Raw genomic sequence first — 23,838 nt, 5'->3', positions numbered from 1 at the left:
TGAGATATCTATATTGTTTTGCGGTTCGGGGAAGTGGTGATGGGAGTATACGCACACATAGTGAATAGAAGGTTTGTTTGTTAGAGAAAGAGACAGACAGAGAGACGGAGACATAGAGACACGGAAAAAGACACATAAGAGATTTTTTCGTTTATTCATTTATAGTCTGTTCATCTAAGATTATGATATTAGACTGAAACACATGAGAAAGAGACTAACAGGGAGAAACAGCCTGACACAGACAGACATCGAAGAGTGACGGGCAGCGAGAGGAACGTAGTGAAATGAAATTCTATTGAACGAGGGTAAGGAAACAAACACGAGATAGACAGAGAGAAAGAAAGAGAAAGACAGTGATATATACAAACTGACACAAGGACAGAACACGACAAACAAAGACAGACAGGCAACTATCAGTCACATTCTCCAGATACTCAGACTTCGCAAAAAAACAAACAAAACTAAAACACAAAATAAAAGGTACGTTGATCCTTCCGACTAAAGGCCTCATATAACCTTTGACCCTATCCCGACCTCCTCCAGACACACCACCACCAACTCCACTCCCCCCACCCCCAACTTCCTGCTCTCACTGAATCACCGTCATCCCCATTACACCCTCTTCCTAAACTCAATCTGTCCTTTCTCTCCCAAACTCAATCGCTCCCACTGAACGTCCATGCGCTCATAATCATTAGACAAGCCATTTTAACTAACTCTGCCTCCTGCTTCTGTCTGCGTATATCTCTCTCTGAGTTTGTGTCTGTCTGTGTGTCTGTCTCTGTCTGTGTCTGTCTGTGTGACTCTCTCTCTCTCTCTCTCTCTCTCCAAGATTTCTCCCTCTGTACTGTACATCACCATAGCCCATGTCTGCTAACGGCCAGCAGACTGAACTACATAAATCGCATCTCTCTTGCTCCCCCCATCCCCCGTCCCCTCCCCATTCATCCCCAGGCCATCTTCTCCCCCTTCCCTTTCCTTTCTACATCCTGTGGTCTGTTTGAGGACAAATATTGAGATGACGCGTTTATTCTGCTGGTTGACCTCGATATTCCTTCCCTTCCACCCTCCGCCTTCCTTCCCCACCTCAAACTTTGGGAACTGTCCCCACCAAACCTTTCTTCATCTCCCAATACCAAACTGAACTCACTGATCGTCTACAAGACTGACACACGGTTCTCCTGGTTTCCCGAGCTTCCCCAAACTGCCACTCTAACAACCGTACGACTTACACACACACACACACACACACACACACACACACACACAGACTACTACCATTTCGGCAACAAGCGTTGACAAGCTGACACAGTCGTTCTTCACTTTCAACCCAAGTTATATTTGGATGGAGGAAGTTGATTTTCCACGAAGCTGCTACTGTTTGGTATCAACCCCAAGTCTTTCCTCAACCTGTTTGCTGACGATCTTTCGGCCGTTTGCCTAATCACTGTCGACACCCCCTATCTCTCTCCTCCTCTCCCAAACCTGACGTCTTCGTGAATGGAAAAACAGCACAGAGACTGAACAGCTGGGCATGAAGACAAAGAAGAGAAACATGGCATACCTGCGAAGTCTTCAAACTGAAATGTTCGTACCACCACCATCACCAGCACAGCATTGACATCACAAACAACTATCAATAACTGCTTCAACCGTCACACAAAATCAACAGAAAAAACAACAGAACAAACCCCATTGACCTGAACTACCATTTCAACGGTCAAAAACTAACGATAAAACACCATCACCACCACCATCACCATCATCACCACTATCACCACCACCACCGAAAACAACAACAGCTACAAAGAGTCAACCCAATAAACTTCGACGAACAACAATCCTGAGACGGACTCAGACGGCCATAACGAACAACACCCACATGACAACCACCACCACCACCACCACCACCACCACCACCACCACCACCAACAACAACAACAACAACAACAACACATTAACATTCGAAAGCACATCGCCACCACCAACCAACAACTAAGCACAACACAGCCACCATCTCACCCAGCCCAGCCCACGCCACCCTTCACATACCTTGACCAGACGCCCGTAGGCGGCACCCAGATCTCCCCCGGCCTGCTTACTGATGACCCTGAGGTGGTCCTCCTGGTTGACCCAGGCAAGCAGGTTCTTGTCCGCGTTGTGGTATAGGCCTCGGCCCTTCGGCCATTCCTTGTAGCCTCCGGCCGCCTGCACGCTCCTGGGATGGGAGGACATTTCATATCCGTCTGGTATCACTTCTGGTCAAAAGACGTTACACCGAAGGACAAACGAAAAAAAAAAGAAGAAGGAAGATAATGCAAGGATAGCAGATATCTTAATTTTGAAAAAAAGGAAAACCCGAGACATTCCGAACGCAAAATGTTATAAAAAAAAGAAGAAGAAAAAAGGCGTAATTCATTCGGGGCAAAAATTGAGTTCTTTGAGCGAATGGACCACTAAGATAGCACTAGACTAGGATGAATTTTCTGGGGGAAGTTGTCGTTGTTTGGAGTTGTGTCTTCGGCGAACGCTGTTGCCACCTGGACATCTGAAAACCCAAGAGACAAGACTGGAAATGAACCCTGATCTTATGACGAGACAAAGCAGACTGAAACTAATAACTAAATGCAAAAGCATTACCGGCGAAAATCGGCGTTTAGTCCGTCTTTTCAAGTACTATTACCAGTGTTTCTTTTCGTTGTAGTTTCTCTGGATTTCAGAGCAGCAAATATAAGGTGCAGAACGTCATTTAAACAGGAAGATAATAATGTCTCTTGCTGCCCCTGCCAGCAGAGGTATAAACAAAATGGTCAAATGCTGACGAGGAACAATTTCCGTTGGTTCTAAAACATTTTGTGCAGCAGGATCGAGGATTGTTTTAGTGTGTCAAATACTTCACTGTCTCTCCTCCGCCCAACTCTTTCTCTCTCTCTCATCCATTCTCTCTCTTCCCTTAGATATGATAACAATAACTACAACAACACTAATAATAATAATAATCATCATCATCATAAAGTGCTCTTTTATCGCGCTGTTCCCTCACAGAGAGGCTAACGGCGCTTCACAAATTAAATACAACATTAACAAGAAAGAAACAACGATTGTCAAAAAAATTCAATTTACAAACAGTCACTCATGGCGCTCCACAAGTTACACGTGACAAAAGAGAAGCAACAACCATCAAGAAAAAGAATCAACCACGAAGAAACAGTCACCATCCTCGACTCATGAACAACAACAACAACAACAACACACACACACACACACACACACACACACACACACACACACACACACACACACATGAACCCACAAGCCTTTTAATTACTAATCATCGTGGAATGCTGATCTGGCAAGTTGCAGATGCAGGAATGTGGCCAGGTCTGTATTGATGCAGCCAACCTGCTCTCCATCACCGCCCCCCCCCCTCCTGCCCCCCGCCCCCTCCCTCCGCTCCAGCTGTGTCTTGCTGGTAATATTCGGTAGGTAAGAGAATCCGACTACAATATAAGTTCGCGTGACAGGATCAACATTTTGATTAATGAACTGTGACCGTCAGCGATTTACTAGTCTCAATTTAATTAGTCAATTTATAAGTCAATATTTAAAACACAAATAGTGTTATCATTGCTGTGGTTGTATAATCGAATTCCCTCTGCATGAACACGAACTGGTTTTATTGTCTTGGTGGCAATGCACACACAACATGCTCTTGTGTGATGTTTATTGTGTAATGTAGCTCACCGTCATCGTCATCACCCTGAGCATCAGCATCATTAAGATAAATCGTAATAAACCATCGTAATCATCATTTTTATACCATACCTCCCAAGAGCTATACAGTGCCCCTTTACTCCCCTCGCGGTTCTTATTTCTCATTATCATCATTCTTTTCAGTATCACTCATTCCTTTGCCAGGATCAGTATCATCGTCATCACCATCATTAATGATAATTTCATTTGTTCACGAACTATGGCTCCCCACTTACGTACCTACCCTGACGTGCGTGCGTGCGTGCGTGCGTGCGCGCGCGCGCGCGTGTGTGTGTGTGTGTGTGTGTGTGTGGCAACGACACAGGAAACGTATGATGAGCGCCTAAAGGCAGGTCTCACTTGGATCTACCCATGTAGGCAACCTGTTGTGCAAATGACTCCGTGTTTGCAAAGCGCTTACATCTTGCTCTCTGACCGAGGATAGGCGCTATATCAATCAATCAATTAATCATCACATCGGAAAGCTTACACAGTGCAGCAGCACTCACCTGTCGCTATCGGAGAAGAGGTTCCCTTCCTTCTGGAGTTGTTCCGAGAGGTCCGGGTCCAGGTCGGCCAGGGTCTGGTACGTACCCTCCAGTTCCTCGGTCAGCGTCTTCATCGCCTCCTTCACCTTCCCCTCCACCTCCTCCAAGCTCTGAAAAACGTCTCTGTCATCACGAACATGGAGGGATACCAAGGGACTGGTGGGAGGGGGGCGGGATGGAGGGGGTGGGGGAGGAACGTGGGGGGTGGGGGGGGGGACGGCATTCTTGTTGCTTTATCGTCGTTTTGGTTATTTGTTTGTATTTCAGATCAAAATCATCGTCGACGGTGTTATCATTGTCATTGTTATAATCATCATAATTAGCAGCGGCGACGGTGATATCATTGCCATTGTTATAATCATCATAATTAGCAGCGGCGACGGTGATGTGGTTGTTGCCTCTGACATCATCATGTTATCTTAAAGCATTATAAATGGTCATCGCCGTCGTCGTTATTGTCGCCATTTTCGATAACTATCACCGTCAGAGTCTTCGCAGTAGCTGCCATCATACTACAATCACTATCACCATCACGAATACAGACACAGCAGTCATTTGTCACTTTTTTGCCTTTTTGTCAAAGTAGGCTACGACAGCGAGAACACACACACACACACACACACACACACACACACACACGCACACAATTTGCTCAATAATAAAACTATTCATAACGACTATGAGAGGTCGTGATTTGTTCATCATTTCTTCCTCCTTCGACGATACATATTTCTACTGCATTTCTGTCGACACTGAGAGAGAGAGATAGGCTCTTCAATTTGTAATGGAAAATCCGAGCGCTTTCCGTACTCGAACATTAGGATACAATAACTCCAGTTTCCTGTTGTCTGCAGAGCAAAAACCTCATTTCCGGCCAAGCTAAGGGCAACTACGCGTTCGAGAGAGAAAAACCACGTCCCTTTGTCAGTGACGCGGAGCACGGCCGGTGGGATGAGAGGTATGTAGCGGAACTGGCGATCTCTCCATGGTGGAAAATCGGTCGGATATGCTTCTGGACACACAGTCATACAGTTATCAGGGTTTGCACTGCGTTAGATATCTCACAGATTTACACCCATCAAGTGTCAAACTCTCTCTCTCTCTCTCTCTCTCTCTCACTCGGTCTACACACACACACACACACACACACACACACACACACACGCATAAAACTTCAATCAGTCAGTAGTAATGTTTCGTTTTCCGAGTTCTCATATTATAACTTGCAGGTACCCACTCACACATTTGAGCAAGTCTTGCGATAACTTGACTTCACAACTCATTTACAGCTGTTTAGCTGCATTGCATCGGTATGTCAGTTACTAAGTGGTGTGCGTTAAGTTGGTGAAGTGCGCCCACCTCCACTACATACCCTTTCTCTCTGAGTGCCTGTATGTGCCAATATATGTGTTAATAAAACAGACGGCGAATTTGTAGACAAGAGGGGTGTGAAATGACATTTGAAGCAAGCAGGTCACATGTCATGACGACCGTTAATTGCGCTGACTGTGGATGGCGTTGACAATAGAAACAGAATTACGTTGCCACACGCCAGTTTCTGCACAAACAACCATGCCTTTGGCACAGCTTAGGCGATTTTTCTGGGCTCGTCGAGAAAGGAGAAGAAACCACATCACATCGCCATGTTGACACCTCAATGAAAAACTGCACCTCACCTTTTCCAGCTTGATAGTCTGCTGATATCGTAAGAGAGAGAGAGAGAGAGAGAGAGAGAGAGAGAGAGAGAGAGAGAGAGTTTTGTCTTCATCATTTTAATTCCGACTGTTTTCTACACACCTCACGTCAGGTAAAAATATCTCCTGACGGTTGCCCATTCATTCACTGTGGTCTTCTGCGGAACAAACCCCTTTCTGTCAGAGCAGAGGGTGGCCAGGCACTCAGGATGAACACAGAACAGAATACATCATGCCCCTCAGGGCCGCGGCGCAAGGCCAGAACAGTTCCAAAGGATTACCCTTCCCTCTGGTATCCACGGAAACCACGTGGAAGGGCGGTCGGAAATGCTTTCAATGCACAGTCACACAAGCTGGGTCTTTTGACAAGATTCGGTTCAGCCGATGTTATTGTGACTCAGCGCCTTGTGGGAACTGTAAGGATTGTAAGTGCGTGGTCATGTTGCAAGTTACAGTAGGTATGTGCGGCTGGGTTGATCCTCCGGTCTGGGTTGATCCTCTGGTCTGGTCTGGGGTGATCCTATGGTCTGGTCTGGGTTGATCCCCTGGTCTGGGTTGATCCTCTGGTCTGGTCTGGGTTGATCCTCTGGTCTGGCCTGGGTTGATCCTCTGGTCTGGTCTGGGTTGATCCTCTGGTCTGGTCTGGGTTGATCCTCTGGTCTGGGTTGATCCCCTGGTCTGGGTTGATCCTCTGGTCTGGGTTGATCCTCTGGTCTGGTCTGGGTTGATCCTCTGGTCTGGGTTGATCCCCTGGTCTGGTCTGGGTTGATCCCATGGTCTGGGTTGATCCTCTGGTCTGGTCTGGGTTGATCCTCTGGTCTGGTCTGGGTTGATCCCATGGTCTGGGTTGATCCTCTGGTCTGGTCTGGGTTGATCCTCTGGTCTGGGTTGATCCTCTGGTCTGGTCTGGGTTGATCCTCTGGTCTGGGTTGATCCTATGGTCTAGTCTGGGTTGATCCTATGGTATGGTCTGGGTTGATCCTCTGGTCTGGCCTGGGTTGATCCCATGGTCTGGGTTGATCCTATGGTCTGGTCTGGGTTGATCCTCTGGTCTGGCCTGGGTTGATCCTCTGGTCTGGTCTGGGTTGATCCCATGGTCTGGGTTGATCCTATGGTCTGGTCTGGGTTGATCCTCTGGTCTGGCCTGGGTTGATCCTCTGGTCTGGGTTGATACTATGGTCTAGTCTGGGTTGATCCTATGGTCTAGTCTGGGTTGATGCTATGGTATGGTCTGGGTTGATCCTATGGTCTGGTCTGGGTTGATCCTCTGGTCTGGGTTGATACTATGGTCTAGTCTGGGGTGATCCTATGGTCTGGTCTGGGTTGATCCTATGGTCTGGGTTGATACTATGGTCTAGTCTGGGGTGATCCTATGGTCTGGTCTGGGTTGATCCTATGGTCTAGTCTGGGTTGATCCTATGGTCTGGTCTGGGTTGATCCTATGGTCTAGTCTGGGTTGATCCTATGGTCTGGTCTGGGTTGATCCTCCTGTCTGGGTTGATCCTCCGGTCTGGTCTGGGTTGATCCTATGGTCTGGGTTGATCCTATGGTCTGGTCTGGGTTGATCCTATGGTCTGGTCTGGGTTGATCCTATGGTCTGGGTTGATCCTCCGGTCTGGGTTGATCCTATGGTCTGGTCTGGGTTGATCCTATGGTCTGGGTTGATCCTATGGTCTGGGTTGATCCTATGGTCTGGGTTGATCCTATGGTCTGGGTTGATCCTCCGGTCTGGGTTGATCGTATGGTCTGGGTTGATCCTCCGGTCTGGGTTGATGCAATGGCCTGGTTTGATCCAGTTACACTACCCTGCTGCATCTTGTGAAAACATGTTATTGGTCTGCTTTGTGTAACGATTATCGGACATTGACAGTAATTTGACAACAAGTGCAAGGCGTCCATGTAAATGTGGAACCTGCTACATTCTCCGGGTACAAAGCTGATATCTGTTCCTGAACAGGAAGTTTTAGAGGAAGAATTTGGCGAGGTGTCTGCTGAGGCATACGGGAGGGATCGATGATCATGAAACAGTGGGGCATGAAGTGCCGTCAGATGGACTGCTCACTTGATCCGCTCACACGTCGCCAGCCTGAAATTCACACCTAGCACATGTGGATCCACGCGAGCACCCCCACCCCCCACCTCCAGTCCATATCCTCCCGTCCCTCTTCCCCGGGACACAGATTGGGGGATTAGCCCCCAATGGACAGACAGACATATACGCGCGCGCGCGCACGCACACACACACACACACACACACACACACACACACACACACTTCCGCACGTAGTCTGTACATGGTACACATTACTGCAGCAGTGCGTTCAATTTACGTGAAAGTCGTTAAAAAAAATGTCATATGGTTCAGCTGAAAGGTTCTTTCATGGTCATCCACAGTTAGCAGGAAAATCAAGAGTATACAAAAAACAATGTGGAGTACGTGTCATATCAGAAGAATATATCAATCTCAAAGTACGCCATTATTATTTTGCTTTGAGTTAGAATGCCGGTGTCCTTTCTTTTTAATTTATAGATTTCAAATGGACCTTTTCTTAATCAGCACATTTATTTTATTGTTGCATGCATGGTTAAAGCTCTCTCTCTCTCTCTCTCTCTCTCTCTCTCTCTGTGTGTCTCTCTCTCTCTCTCTCTGTGTCTCTCTCTCTCTCTCCCCCTTACAAGCAGTTATTTGGTGGTCTCCATCTTTTACTCACTCTGACAGTGAAAGTGACATCGAGTTACTGGAAAATTATATGACTGACTCATTGTGATGTATATGTGCCAAGTGACTGACACATGGTGATGTATATGTGCCAGATGACTGACTCACGGTCATGCGTATGTGCCAAATGACTGACTCACGGTGATGTATATGTGCCAAGTGACTGACACATTGTGATGTATATGTGCCAAATGACTGACTCACGGTGATGTATATGTGCCAAATGACTGACACATGGTGATGTATATGTGCCAAATGACTGACACATGGTGATGTATATGTGCCTAGTGACTGACTCACGGTGATGTACATGTGCCAAATGACTGACTCACGGTGATGTATATGTGCCAAGTGACTGACACATTGTGATGTGTATGTGCCAAGTGACTGACACGTGGTGATGTATATGTGCCAAATGACTGACTCACGGTGATGTATATGTGCCAAGTGACTGACACATGGTGATGTATATGTGCCACGTGACTGACTCACGGTGATGTATATGTGCCAAGTGACTGACACATGGTGATGTATATGTGCCAAGTGACTGACTCACGGTGATGTATATGCGCCAAATGACTGACACACAGTGATGTATATGTGCCACGTGACTGACTCACGGTGGTGTATATGTGCCAAATGACTGACTCACGGTGATGTATATTGCCAAATGACTGACTCACGGTGATGTATATGTGCCAAGTGACTGACACATTGTGATGTATATGTGCCAAATGACTGACACACAGTGATGTATATGTGCCACGTGACTGACTCACGGTGATGTATATGTGCCAAGTGACTGACACATGGTGATGTATATGTGCCACGTGACTGACTCACGGTGATGTATATGTGCCAAGTGACTGATACATTGTGATGTATATGTGCCAAGTGACTGACACATTGTGATGTGTATGTGCCAAGTGACTGATACATGGTGATGTATATGTGCCAAGTGACTGACACATGGTGATGTATATGTGCCACGTGACTGACTCACGGTGATGTATATGTGCCAAGTGACTGACACATTGTGATGTATATGTGCCAAGTGACTGACACATTGTGATGTGTATGTGCCAAGTGACTGATACATGGTGATGTATATGTGCCAATTGACTGACACATTGTGATGTGTATGTGCCAAGTGACTGACACATGGTGATGTATATGTGCCAAGTGACTGACACATTGTGATGTGTATGTGCCAAGTGACTGACACATGGTGATGTATATGTGCCAAGTGACTGACACGTGGTGATGTATATGTGCCAAGTGACTGACACGTGGTGATGTATATGTGCCAAGTGACTGACTCACGATAATGTATATACATGTGCCAAGTGGTGGTACGAAGAGCTTCTATCGTTGCTCATAACTGTCAAACAAATAACATTGATGATATTCTAGAATTGTGCGAGTCAGTCCAGTGTGTGAGTCATCCCTTGAATGCTGATAGATGTTCTGACGACAGCTAATTAAATAATTGATGTTCTGACGACAGCTAATTAAATAATTATGGTAAATTGTTTTGAATATTTGCACTGCTTTAGATATGTGTATTCTTAACGGTATGTGTCATGGCCACTTCCAAGGTCGTTTTCACATACATTTACGATAGTGGATGCAGTGTGAACGATTACTTTATAATGGCTTGCCAATTTTTGCTTCTGTGTGTGATTCGTGTGAAATGAGTGTGTTTGTGAATGTTTAGAATCAGACAACATGCCTGTGACACTTTCGGTCATTGATAATGATAATGGCCAGAGTAACTCATTTAGTGACAATGATAACATGGAAAAGTTTGTTTGGAACGTCTTCTGTAATAACACAGTTTTTATTAGAAATTGAGGAAAAACGGCATTTGCATCTAGTATGATAAATATTGCTATCAATGAACATTGCTAGCTTTTGATGCATATATAAAATATGCCGCTGAATTTATGAAAAAAAACCCCCAGTTTAAGCTGTGACAAAATTGATAAACATAAAGACTGGTTTAATCTGGAATATCGTGTATGTAAAACATGTGTGTAGGTCGTTGACCCCAATCTGTCCTACCTCAGATAACGGAGTTCCCCATAGATACCAAACAGCAAGACGTGAATATAAACAGAATCTTTTTTAATGATGCACTAATGAATGAACTGTTAGCGTCCATAAAGAGTTAAAAAGGTGAAGGTGAAGGTCGCACGCGTAACAGGCTGAGTGATTCTAGCTCTCCGTATTTTTGTTTATTGTGTTGGTTGTGTTTGGTGTTGTGTGGCTAGGTTCTGCAGAGTGTTTCATTATGGATCCCTTCGAACAATGGATGTATGTGTGTGCCCCGATCTACATAAGACTGGCTGTGTTTTGGATTTCTCTTTCTGCTTTCCTGTCAGTTTTGAACTGCGCCGGCCCGCCATTCATCTCTCCCTTCAACACGCCTGTCCACGTGCAAAACGTAACGTTCAGTGGTAGTGGACAGGTGGGCAGCCTTTGTCAAGGTGAGCGCAACGTCCCTCCCTTTGATCTGTACTCGCGCGCTGAACTGTTTGCTATCAAACCTGCACCTTTGACCCCTGACCTAGTTGTGCGCCTGCGAGGAACAGGCATTGGCGCTTGCCTGCCGCGAAGACGAACTCGCCGAGCAGGAAAGAGAAAACAAAAGCCCATCAAAACTGTCGTTTCCGTACGGATCCCCAACAGCACTACTGACAGTACCCCTGATGTGTCACCTGCGTGTGTTGACAGATCCACTTCATGCGGCGCTGTTTGTGCTGCTTCCAACCTCAACACACGTGTTCCTGCTAACATTTTTACTTTCCGTGATATTGTCCCCTCTGATGACAATATTCCGAACTGCAATGTATCACCCGTGCCAGTTATAGCCTCTGCTCCGCTTCCTACTCCTCCCACACCTGTCTCAACTCCCGGACCTTTTTCTTCCTTCCCATTGTCCTCCACTGCTCAGTCACCATCTTCTTCTTCCACTGTCTGTCTGCCTGACTCACCTGCTTCACCATTTGGTTCCTCTCTCCTTACCTCTGATCTCTTTCATGCCTGTCTGTTCAATGCTCAATCTGTCTGCCCTGATCAAAAGACTGACTATATTTCTGATTTTATTTTTGAAAAAAACTTTGATATCGTATTTCTTACTGAAACCTGGTTAAAGTCACAAGGTCACGAACCCAAACTTAAACAACTGAGCACCCCTGGATATAAAACTATGTCACTTCCTCGATTGTCTCGTGGAGGTGGCATCGCCACCGTCTACAGAGATATCTTGGAGTCTTCCCTCTCCTTCTCCCATAACCACGCCTTTCCACATGATACCTTCGAAATGCAAGAAGTCACTCTCAGTGTTCCCGGTCACTCAATCATCTTCTGTTGTCTCTATCGTCCTCCGCCTAGTCGTAAAAATAACCTAACATCTTCTCAGTTTCACGATGAGTTCCGAACACTACTTGATTACTACAACCTTCGTTCTGGCAAACTTATTATCCTCGGAGATTTCAATTTTCATTTCGACAACCAGACTTCCACTGATGTCAAACGCCTATGTCAATCTCTGTCCACTCATTCTCTCTCTCAGTTCGTTACAGAACCAACACACAGATCTGGCCATACGTTGGACTGGCTAATCGCACGTGAGTCTGATGCCATGGTTGCGTCAGTGACTGTAACTGACAAACTTTCTTCCGACCATTCTGCTGTTATATTCTTGCTTAATATTTCAAAACCTACCAGAACCAAAAAATCTGTTACTCGTCGCAACCTGAAATCCATCAACATTAACACTTTTTCTTCTCAAGCTGCTGAACGCCTTTCCAAAATTTCTTCCCTTACCGACGTATCCACACATTACAAAACTGTCCTCTCTCAACTGCTGGATGAACATGCACCCCCCCACTACCCGCATGCTCCCTGACAGACCCTCCGCCCCATGGTACACACAAGACATTCGACTTGCAAAACGCAAACGTCGCCAACTGGAAAGACGATGGCGATCAACAAAACTGCAAGTCCACAATCAAATATTCCGAAAACAAATAAATAAAGTCAAACATATGATCTCATCAGCAAAAACAAACTTCTTTTCTTCTCAAGTTCTTGATGCCGCATCCACCAAATCTCTTTACTCTGTCATGTCAAATCTTCTCGGAACTGCAAAAAGGACTCCTCTTCCTTCTACCTACACTTTATCTGAACTCCCCAATGTCTTCTCCTCTTTCTTTTTCGACAAAGTCCAAAATATTCGTACCATCTTAGACCAAATGTCTTTCCAACCTGTTCATCCTGATCCTCAATTCAGCGGCACTCCTCTCCATTCCTTCAATCCATTGACTGAAACAGAAGTTCATGAAATCCTAAAAGAAATGACAGTAAAATCCTGTGAGCTCGATCCTATACCAGCCTCGGTCTTTTCCCAATGTGTCTCACATCTTCTCCCCACAATCACTAATATTGTCAACTCATCCCTTCTCACTGGAACGTTTCCATCCACTTTCAAAACTGCAATCGTCCGGCCTCTTCTGAAGAAACCCAACCTTGACGCAAACATTTTGAAAAACTATCGACCAGTTTCTAATCTTCCATTCATGTCCAAACTCCTTGAAAAAGCTGTCCTCAAGCAGCTTAACAACCACCTTTGTTTCAACAATCTCATCCACCCATTTCAGTCTGCCTATCGCGCTGACCATAGCACCGAAACCACTCTCCTCCACATTCTGAACAATCTACTGATAGCGTCCGACTCAGGAAAAATTTCCCTTCTCACTCTTCTCGACTTGTCAGCCGCCTTTGATACGATAGACCATTCAATCCTTCTTTCCCGTCTTCATTTTACATTTGGTATCAACGGCACTGTTCTAAACTGGTTCAAATCTTATCTCACTGATCGATTCCAGTCTGTCATTGTTGATCATTTCCAATCTGAACCCGTTAAAATCGAACATGGAGTCCCACAGGGATCTGTTTTAGGCCCAGTGCTCTTCACACTGTACACTGCTCCTCTCGCTGAAATTATCAACCGCCATAATATCAGTCATCATTCTTATGCTGATGACACTCAACTCCAGAAGAGTGAGACCCCTGAAAAATTATTGTCGCTCTTGCAAGAAACATCCAACTGCTTCCTGGACATTCAAAACTGGATGACTAGAAATAAGTTACAATTGAACGCAGACAAAACTGAAGCAATGATCATAGGAACTAAACAAAAACTGTCTTCCATCACAATTGACACAATCAAACTTGGCAGTACATCCATCCCTCTTTCCACGTCAGTCAGGAACCTCGGTGTTGTCCTTGACAATACACTGTCCATGCAAAAATTTATCAGTCAGACATGTCAGTCCTGCTACTGTCAACTGCGACGCATCAGTGCCGTCCGGAAATATCTGTCCACTGACGCAACATCTAGACTTGTCGTTTCTCTCATTCTCTCTCGCCTTGACTACTGTAACTCTGTATTGTCTGGTATGCCTGCTTCATCCATTCAGTCCCTTCAGCGCATACAAAACTCTGCTGCCCGACTCGTCCTCAGAAAGAAAAGATCTGAGCACATCACTCCTCTTTTGCAACATCTCCACTGGCTCCCTGTCTCACACCGAATAAAGTACAAAATCAGCACTCTATGTTATAGATGCATTCACAAAACTGCCCCTTCCTATCTCTGCGGCTGCCTTCACCTCTACACTCCATCTCGCTCACTACGATCGGCCTCGGATCCACTCTGTTTACGCATACCCAGATTCAAACACTCGACTGTTGGCCGCCGTTCTTTCTCTGTTTCTGGACCTTGCGATTGGAATGAACTTCCTTTTTCGCTTCGTCAAGTCTCCAGACTCAGCTCTTTCAAGTCTGGCCTTAAAACCCACCTCTTCCCAAAATAGCCTCCCTTGCCTGCCCTTCCTTGTCTTTAGTTTCTACAGTATTAGAGTTATGCATGCGTGTGAATGACTGGTGCGAAAGCGCTTTGATTTGTCTCTGCACAAGATCCAACGCTAAATAAATACCATTATTATTATTATTATTATTATTAAAAACAATTTGGTACACGGTAAATAAGATTTCTGGTACACATAAACAGCCTGTTGATAATATTGGTATTGAAACATGTTTCGAACATTTTAAAACACTTGATAAATGATGAAAATGCAGAGGGCGAGGACATTAATCTAAATAATCTCATCTCAAAAGAAGAAGCATTACTTGCCATTAAAAAGATTTATTTTAAAAAATTGTAACGCTGCTGGTCCAGATGTTATTATTGGAGAGTATTTATAATACAGTTGTAAAACTGAATCTGTTTTAACTTTCTAGTATTCTTTTTCAACCGTCTATTTTGATAAAGGAAAACTGGCCTGAACCAATGATTCCCCTCTATATGAAAGGTAACGTAGATAATATCAATAACTATCGAGGTATTTATCTCTGCGATGTTACAAGTAAGATATACAGTACTATTATTAACAACACATCACAGGAATGGGTAGAAGAACATATTACCGGCGAGTTTCAGGTTGGATATTGTTCTTTCTTTAATTTAACGTTTTTTTCACGTTGAGTGATATTAGACGTACATATATTGTACAGAGGATCATGTGTTTACTTTGATGGCCTTTGTATCAAAGCAGTTTTCTTTCAACAGTAAACTATATGTTGCTTTATCAATTTTGAGAAAGCCTTTGATTCTGTAAATAGGAGTATCTTATGGCCTGTTCTGTTAAAAATGGTATTCGAAGCAAATTGTTCAAGTGTGTAATGAGTATGTACACCTTGTAAAATTTGGAATTAAATGTGGTGGGAATTTGCCAGTTATATTATGTGCACTAGTGGCGTTAAACAAGGGGATGTATGTAATCCTGTTCTCTTTATCAATGAAGTAAAATGTGAAGTTGTAAACAATGGTAGGCACGGTGCGCAATTTACAACGGATATTTCAGAATTGTTTATCCTCCTTCTGGCAGTTGACGTTGTTCTGCTGTCTGATACAATTATTGGCTAAAAAACACAATGACATTGTTTATTTCGTGCTGCAACTTCTCTCCGGTTAAAGGTAATCATGCAAAAAAGCAAAATGATTGCATTCAAGAAAGGTGTGTATCTAGCTGCTAGGGAATGATTTATAATGGAGTGACCATTCCCACTGTAAATGTATAAAATATTTAGGAATTTATTTCTCTCTGAACAAGATTAAGTTTTAATCAAAATACGTTCTTTAATATGCTGTTAGTTATTTGTAACCCAGTGTAATTTATTTGTTAAAACTATTTACTATCAATTTGTTATTCATCAATGTTCACCACACCCCTTCAAAAGATCATAGCCTTTCTAGATGAATCATCCAAATCCATATCCATATCCATATCCGTTTCTCTCTCTCTCTCTCTCTCTCTCTCTCTCTCTCTCTCTCTCTCTTGCCATCACCCTCTCCTCGTTCCAAACATCTTCTCCCCAGACCTCCTCCGAAACCCCGCTCCCTCACTGTCTCGTCTCGCGAGACCCCCCCTCGCCTCCCTCCCCCGCCCCTCCCAAAGCCTGCCTCACCTCTTTCGTCAGAAGCGTCAGGAACGTGTAACCTTCCAGTGACCTTGCGGCGCTGACGCAGGTGCTGATGACGTACTTCCCGTCAGGATCAAGGTCGTCCAGCTTGACCTTGTCGAGGTCACCGAAGTCCAGGGCGGGCTGGTTGATGTTCTTCTTGTCGGGCAGGCCGTGCACGGTCTTCACCACGCCGTCCAGCAGGGCCGCGTACAGCGTGTAGGCCTCGGGGTCCGGGGCGTACACCCCGATCCGGCTGTCCGGCAGCTCCACCCCTGCCACACACAGTGCACACAGTTAGCTGTCACCTGCCTTCTCTCTTCTCTTCTCTCAACTTGTTATTTGTGTTTATGGTCACTAGGGAAAGCAAGGACCCTATATTCAGTGTAGGTAGGTGATTAGGGAGACAGAAGGCGGAAAATGAGGGAAAGGGATCAGGTGGGAAGAAAACGAGGAGACAGATAAGGCAGACAGAGACAGACAGACAGACAGACAGACAGTCAAACAGAGAAAAGACATACACAGTAAGGAGCTAGAAAGGCAGAAGATAAACGATAAACAGACAGAGAAGAAGGAACTACACCGATAGTAGGGTGTAAGGTTTCGCTGTTGGCCCCGCTGTCTATGTAATCCTGGCAGTATCCGTGATAGCAGGTAGACTGGCTCATTGTCCTCCCCCCTTCACTTCATCTCTTCATCTTCCTGATCAGACGGGAGGGGTGTGGGGGGAACGAGGGTAGGGTTAGAGGCATTCCGTCAGATGCTCAATGAAAACAGTTCATAACAAGTGGGTGGAGGGCGCCGGAGGGAGCGCCCTGTAACAATCAGTGCTTCTATCTGTCTGTCTGTGTCTGTCAGTCTTTCTGCCTGTCTTCCAGACTGAACCATGGCCTTCCTGAATACAACCAGTCATTCTTTCATTCATTACTGAATGAGATTTCTATTATGTCTATCTCTGGAACACCACACGTTTGTTCAGTCTCTCTCTCTCTCTCTCTCTCTCTCTCTCTCTGTGCTCCAAATCCCAAGCTGGTGCGGTGGTCAAATAGTCAGAGCGCTGGATTATCGTCCGAGTTTCCTGAGTTCGATCCCCGTGGCACCTGGAGTGAGCTGCATGAGCGAACTTTGCAGCGCGTAGTAATTTCCTGTAATTGTATTTAGATTTTTTTCCTTCAAATTTCACCCACATTTCACCCTCATTTGCCCAGTTTCCCCCAACCCTCCATTCATTCACATCTCCCGCCCCTTCTAACCGATAATACTCAAATGTAAACATAAATACTTTAACAAAATGTCTTCAATCACGTGTGACGGGACATTAAACAAAATTCCTCCTCCTTAGCGCTGCAAAGATCGCCTCGTGCAACCCTGGTTAGTAAAGGGTGGACATTTTTCCCATCTCCCGGGTTGATATGTGCAGACTTGCTTGTACCTGAACCCCCTTCGTGTGTACACGCAATGCAGACGATCAAATACGCACGTTGAAGATCCTCTAATGCATATCAGTGTTCCGTGGGTTAAAGAAACAAGAACATACCCAGCATGCACATCCCCGAAAACACCCCCGAAAACAGAGTATGGGTGCCTACATAGCGAGATAAATCAACAAAAGCGGTCATATACGTTAAACATTAATGTGTGTGTGTGTGTGCGTGCGTGCGTGCGTGCCTGCGTGTGTGTGTGTGTGTGTGTGTGTGTGTGTGTGTGTGTGTGTGTGTGTGTGTGTGTGACTGAAACATGATTGAATGACACAGGGAAAGAATGATGAGCGCCCGAACGTAGTTGTCAGTCGGCTCTACCCAGGTGGGCAGTCTGTTGTGCGATTGATTCGGCCTTGTTTGTAAAAGCCTTGGGGTTTGGTGTCTGACCGAGGATATACGCTATATATGTATCCATGTCATCATCAAGCGTGCGTGCCTGCGTCCTGGGGTGCATGTGTATATGTGAGTGCGCGTAGGTGTGCGTTTTGTGCACGCATATGTGTGTGTGTGTGTGTGTGTGTGTGTGTGTGTGTGTGTGTGTGTGTGTGTTCATAATGAATGCGCGCGTGCAAACACATCAAAAACGTTGCTTGATGCTAACAAAAAGAGTGGGGATACTACCCTGTACGTATCAGTTTCGTAAAGAGTCAGGATCCTTCTTCCAGAAGCGTGTTCTGCTGTGTCAGGCGTTTGATATACAAATAGAACAAAAGGCAGGCAATGTTTGCACTGTATCAGCTGTGCAAACGTGAACGTTATGTTAAAAAGATAACTATGGTACTGACTGAATAATCCATTGATTGATTGACTCAGTTTTAATTCTTTATATTTTAAAGTAGTCTGTGCATCAATACGTTACTTTCGATAACAAAGAAATAGGAAAGATCGATTTCGAATCAGATTCTGTCAAATGTCACCATCACCATCACCATCATCATCATCACCATCACCATCTTCATCATCATCGCCATCTTCATCACCATCATCATCATCTTCATCACCATCATCATCATCACCACCATCACCATCTTCATCACCATCACCACCACCATCATCATCATCATCATTATCATCATCATCACCACCACCATCATCATCACCATCACCATCATCACCACCAGCATTACAACCACCACCACCATCACCATCATCATCAACACCATCATCATCACCACCATCATCATCATCACCACCACCATCATCACCATCACCATCATCGTCATCACCACCATAATAATAATAATAATAATAATGGATACTTATATAGCACACTATCCAAAAATCTCCTCTAGGTTCTTTACAAAAACGCTTTTGTTAACATAAAACATTACATCAATGTTACACACACACACACACACACACACACACACACACACACACACACACACACACACACACACACACACACACACACACACTGCATACATACATTTTAACATACATGTGTATCTAACAGCTACCCTAACACATACGCACACATAAGGCAGGCACAAACTTACATAAACACACGCACACACAATACACATTCATATACATGCATGTAGTTATGTACAAATACATATGTATACACACATAGTCAAGCACAGCTAATGCAAAGAAAGTGGACCTGCCACAATTGAACTTATTGCTGAGGGAAAAGGTGAGTTTTGAGACGAGATTTAAAAGATGCGAGGGAATCAGAATGACGGAGGTTATCGGGGAGCTTGTTCCACGTCTTTGGCGATGGAAAAGAAAACGATCTGTGTCAATAGGTCTTACTTCAGACGTGAGGTATCCTGAGAAGTCGAGTATCAGAGGAAGAACGGAGCTGGCGAGACGGGGTATAGATATGAAGGAGTTCAGAAAGATACTTGGGGCCAGATCCATTGACTGCAGAAGAGGTCAGAGTGGATAGCTTATAGTCTATTCGATCAGAAACAGGCAACCAGTGGAGAGACTGAAGGAGAGGAGAAACATGGTCAAATTTAGAAGCTCTACAAATGAGTCTGGCAGCGTTATTCTGAACTCGTTGGAGTCTGTCTAACAGATATTTGGGAAGGCCGGCCAAAAGAGAGTTGCAGTAATCCTATCTTGAGAGAACCAGAGAGCATACAAGTGTCTTGGTTGCATCGGTTATGAGGTAGTGGCGGATAGAGCTGATTCTAGGCAGTTCCAAATAGGCAACTTTACAGATATTCGAAATGTGCTGTTGGAAGGAAAGAGACTGGTCTAGGATTACACCAAGACTGCGAACAGAAGGAGAAAGTGAAACAGGTGTGCTATTGATCAGAACAGAGTCAGGAAAGGAAGGATGTTGACGAAACTTCTTTGGACAGGTTATCATACATTCAGTCTTATCATCATTTAGTTGCAGCTTGTTGAGAGTCATCCAGTCCTTTAGGCCAGCAATGCACTCCCGTGTTTGAGTCACCAGTGCATCAAATTCAGCTATGGAAGCCGACTGATAAAGTTGTGTGTCATCAGCAAAGCTCTCATGCGACATCGCATGATGACTGATGACATCCGACCATCATCACCATCGCCATCACCATCATCACCAACATCGTCACCATCATCATCATCATCATCATCACCATCACCATTTCGTCATCACCACCATCACTACCATCATCACCATCACCATTTCGTCATCACCACCATCACTACCATCATCACCATCACCATCATCACTACCATCACCATCATCATCATCACCACCATCATCACCATCACCATTTCGTCATCACCATCATCACTGCCATCATCACCATCACCATCATCACCACCACCATCACCATCATCATCACCATCATCACCACCATCATCACCATCACCATTTCGTCATCATCACCATCATCACCATCACCATCAGCATCACCACCATCATCACCATCACCATCATCACCATCATCACCATCCATTCAGAAGCCTGTGCTTGTGAAAAAGGTACATAAAGGAAGTCTGTTGTTGACCGAAGCCTGAAAGATCATGTTTTTCTTCTCAGTGCTTTTCTGTTTCCTCCATGGACAAACATCGGCCATGAATCAAAATACCCCCCTGTATTTTTTAGGTTCTCCTCCAGAGAAAAAGAAAAGCTTAAACGAGGGAGGGCATGAAGGTGATGGAGGGAGGGGGAGGGGAGGTAGGTAGGACGGGGTGGGCGCTGGGGATATAAGGAAAAGTGGTGGGGGCGGTGCCTGCCGGCGATGAAATGTATCTGTGGGATGATTACAGGGCGGATGCACGTGTTAAACAAACATGAACAAAATGTTATTGGGATTTTGCCGTCCTTCCTTCCTTTTCCGTCTCTGTCCACACGTGGAATTTCTGTTTTGCTTTGTATGATTAGGTTTCAGTTGTGTATGTGTGTGTATGTGTATATGTATGTGTATGTGTGTCTAAGTGTGTGCACATACGCGTGTGTGTTAGTGAGGTTTGAATGTGTATTATGTATATGTATATGTGAAAATGTATGTATGCGTGATTGTGTGTGTGTGTGTGTGTGTGTGTGTGTGTGTGTGTGTACATACATATATATAATTATATACAGTCTGTATAATTATGTTATGTGATAGTGTCACAGGGGTGGTGGTGGTGGTGGTGGCAGTGTGTGTGTGTGTGTGTGTGTGTGTGTGTGTGTGTGTGTGTGTGTGTGTACATACATATATATAATTATATACAGTCTGTATAATTATGTTATGTGATAGTGTCACAGGGGTGGTGGTGGTGGTGGTGGTGGTGGCAGTGTGTGTGTGTGTGTGTGTGTGTGTGTGTGTGTGTGTGTGTGTGTGTGTGTGTATGTGTGTGTGTGTTTGTGTGTGTGTATGTGTGTGTGTGTGTGTGTTTGTGTGTGTGTATGTGTGTATTCAGTCGTGCGTAAGTGAGTGAGTGACTGTGTGTGCACTTACGCGCGTAAGCGTACGTGTGATACACACTCTCCAATTCCGGAGAAACTGTCATGATCTTTCAGGGGATGTTAAAAAGTCAAGGACCTTCCCGTCAAACCACATGACGCTACTTCATCATGTGATGTCAGCCCTCACATGACCTGTCAGCTTCTCTGAAAGCAGAAGGGGATGTTCCAACAGCGGCAGCACACCACAGCCGACACAAAGCTAATGCATAGCACACTGATGCTCTGGTGATTAGGGACATATTAAGAAAGATGATGAAAACAAATGACTGACCAACAAAAACAAACAAACAAAAACAACCACGATGGCATGTGGCCCAGGAGACCAGTGAAAATACCTACACATCAACAGGACGCGGCGAGAAAACCGCTCCACTAACTGCCAAGACTAACAGCTGACAGACAAAATACTGACTGGAACATAATTATGTTTCTCTTATATTATTACGTATATCTTCTGGAATTTTTCTTCTTCGGAAGATGAAAACGGCATTGTCTATCAAAAACCGACATTACGCTTTGTTCTGTCTTTCTTTGTTTACTGGGCGATTTTAATCATGCTGGTAGTCTGCTTCTTATTTCTCATCGGTGTACACTTTGTTAGTGAACACGGCGGGTTTTTTTTTCAACCTAAGATATATCTCTTGATGTGTTTATTTAAAAAGTTATCTTACCATCTGTTTGTATTCATTCTCAAACAAATAGATATGTTGTGACAAAAGAGTCGCACAATACAATACAAATAAATTTACTTTGATGACGGGTATCCTAAAAATCACCGCAATAGAATATAGCAATAGGCTATCGAACCAGAGAGCTTGGCACTGACTTAAAAACAAGGTACAGGGTTATTACATATGTTTATGCTGTTTTCTTTTATAAACATGCATTTGTTTTGCAAGAACGATTTACTCTCTTTTTTCGAGCTAACATGCACAAACACACACACACACACACACACACACACACACACACACACACACACACACACACCAACAAAAAACAAAAACAAAAAAACAACAACAAAAAACAAACAAACAAAAAAAACAAAACAAAACACACACACATAAAAGTCTGTTCCAAACCTGACAGGCTTTTTCGTTATTTTGCAGATCATAGATTCAAGTGAATTCCACAACCTTTTGTTAACATCCTCAACGTATAAGTGTTACATGCCTGCGATTGCAAACACACACACACACACACACACACACACACACACACACACACACACACACACACACAGTTCTTCATTAACTAAGTAATCCTTTATTCGCATATAACGGTAAATGAACACCCTAGCAAAAAACTTTGGAGGTTGTGTGGGGGTCTCTGTTCTCTTCTGACTCATTTCTCCTTCATCTCACCCCCTCCCTCCCGCCACCAACCCATCCCCTCACCCGCCCCCACCTCTCTGTCCCAGCCATCCACACTCCCTCAGCACTGCAGCCAGTAGCGTGGTTGCATCAGTCAGTTAATTGAGTTGGACACTGCATCACAGCGAGTTATAAACACCAACTCCAGTGCTCGTGCGCTTCATCACGCGACGCACGTGCCATGGGAGTGTTAGGGGGCTGGTTCAAAGGACGGTTCCTGCTTCTTCCAGGTCACTTGGCTGGGAGGGCTGCGGGAGGGCTGAAGACGGGTTGTGCTCCGGGTTAGACATGTAAGCAGGGAGAGCGGGTAAAGTCTTATCTAAGCATCCTAAATTCAGCTCAGGAAAGGGGGGGGGGGGGACACTTAAATGAGACGTGGTTACTTTGAAAAGATTTTGATTCCTAACGCACGCAATATTTTTGGTGGAGTTTGTGTGTGTGTGTGTGTGTGTGTGTGTGTGTGTGTGGAGGGGGCTAGGGGTGTGTGTGTGTGTGTGGGGGGTGGGGGGGGGGGGGGTGAAGATCAGCGATACTGTTTCAATTACCTTTTTTGTCTTTTCTTGTCAAATGTTTCAGATCTCCCACTTCAGTTACAGACCAAAGATAACAGATGTCTACTGATTTTTGAAAAGCTGTCCACTTGATTTTAGGCATTGAAAAATGTTGCAGGATCTGGCTGATCCTTTGATATTGAGAGAGAGAGAGAGAGAGAGAGAGTGTGTGTGTGTGCGTGTGCGTGCGTGCGTGCGTGCGTGTGTGTGTATGTATGTTGTACAGCGGACGAAATGTTTAAGCGTTACGCTTTTATCAGCTGAACACATGTTCTTTAAAGAAACAGTTTTCTG

At 44.7% G+C, this 23,838-nt stretch overlaps 1 protein-coding gene across 1 annotated transcript in view; it reads right to left on the bottom strand.

Moving 5' to 3' along the window:
• The window catches only part of LOC143283105 (arginine kinase-like), a 156,835-nt gene that overhangs the window by 23,983 nt on the left and 109,014 nt on the right, over positions 1 to 23,838 (bottom strand). Inside the window, exons 2-4 of the mRNA XM_076589210.1 lie at positions 16,251 to 16,519; positions 4,263 to 4,411; positions 2,053 to 2,218 (exon numbers count right to left, since the gene is read on the bottom strand). Coding sequence (XP_076445325.1) covers positions 2,053 to 2,218; positions 4,263 to 4,411; positions 16,251 to 16,519 — 584 coding nt within the window. The remainder of the gene's footprint in view (positions 1 to 2,052; positions 2,219 to 4,262; positions 4,412 to 16,250; positions 16,520 to 23,838) is intronic.

Source organism: Babylonia areolata, chromosome 6 (genome assembly GCF_041734735.1).
Source record: "Babylonia areolata isolate BAREFJ2019XMU chromosome 6, ASM4173473v1, whole genome shotgun sequence".
Taxonomy (NCBI): Eukaryota; Metazoa; Mollusca; class Gastropoda; order Neogastropoda; family Buccinidae; genus Babylonia; species Babylonia areolata.
Note: the sequence above shows the minus strand (reverse complement) of the source record. Positions and strands in the feature narration are given on the sequence as shown.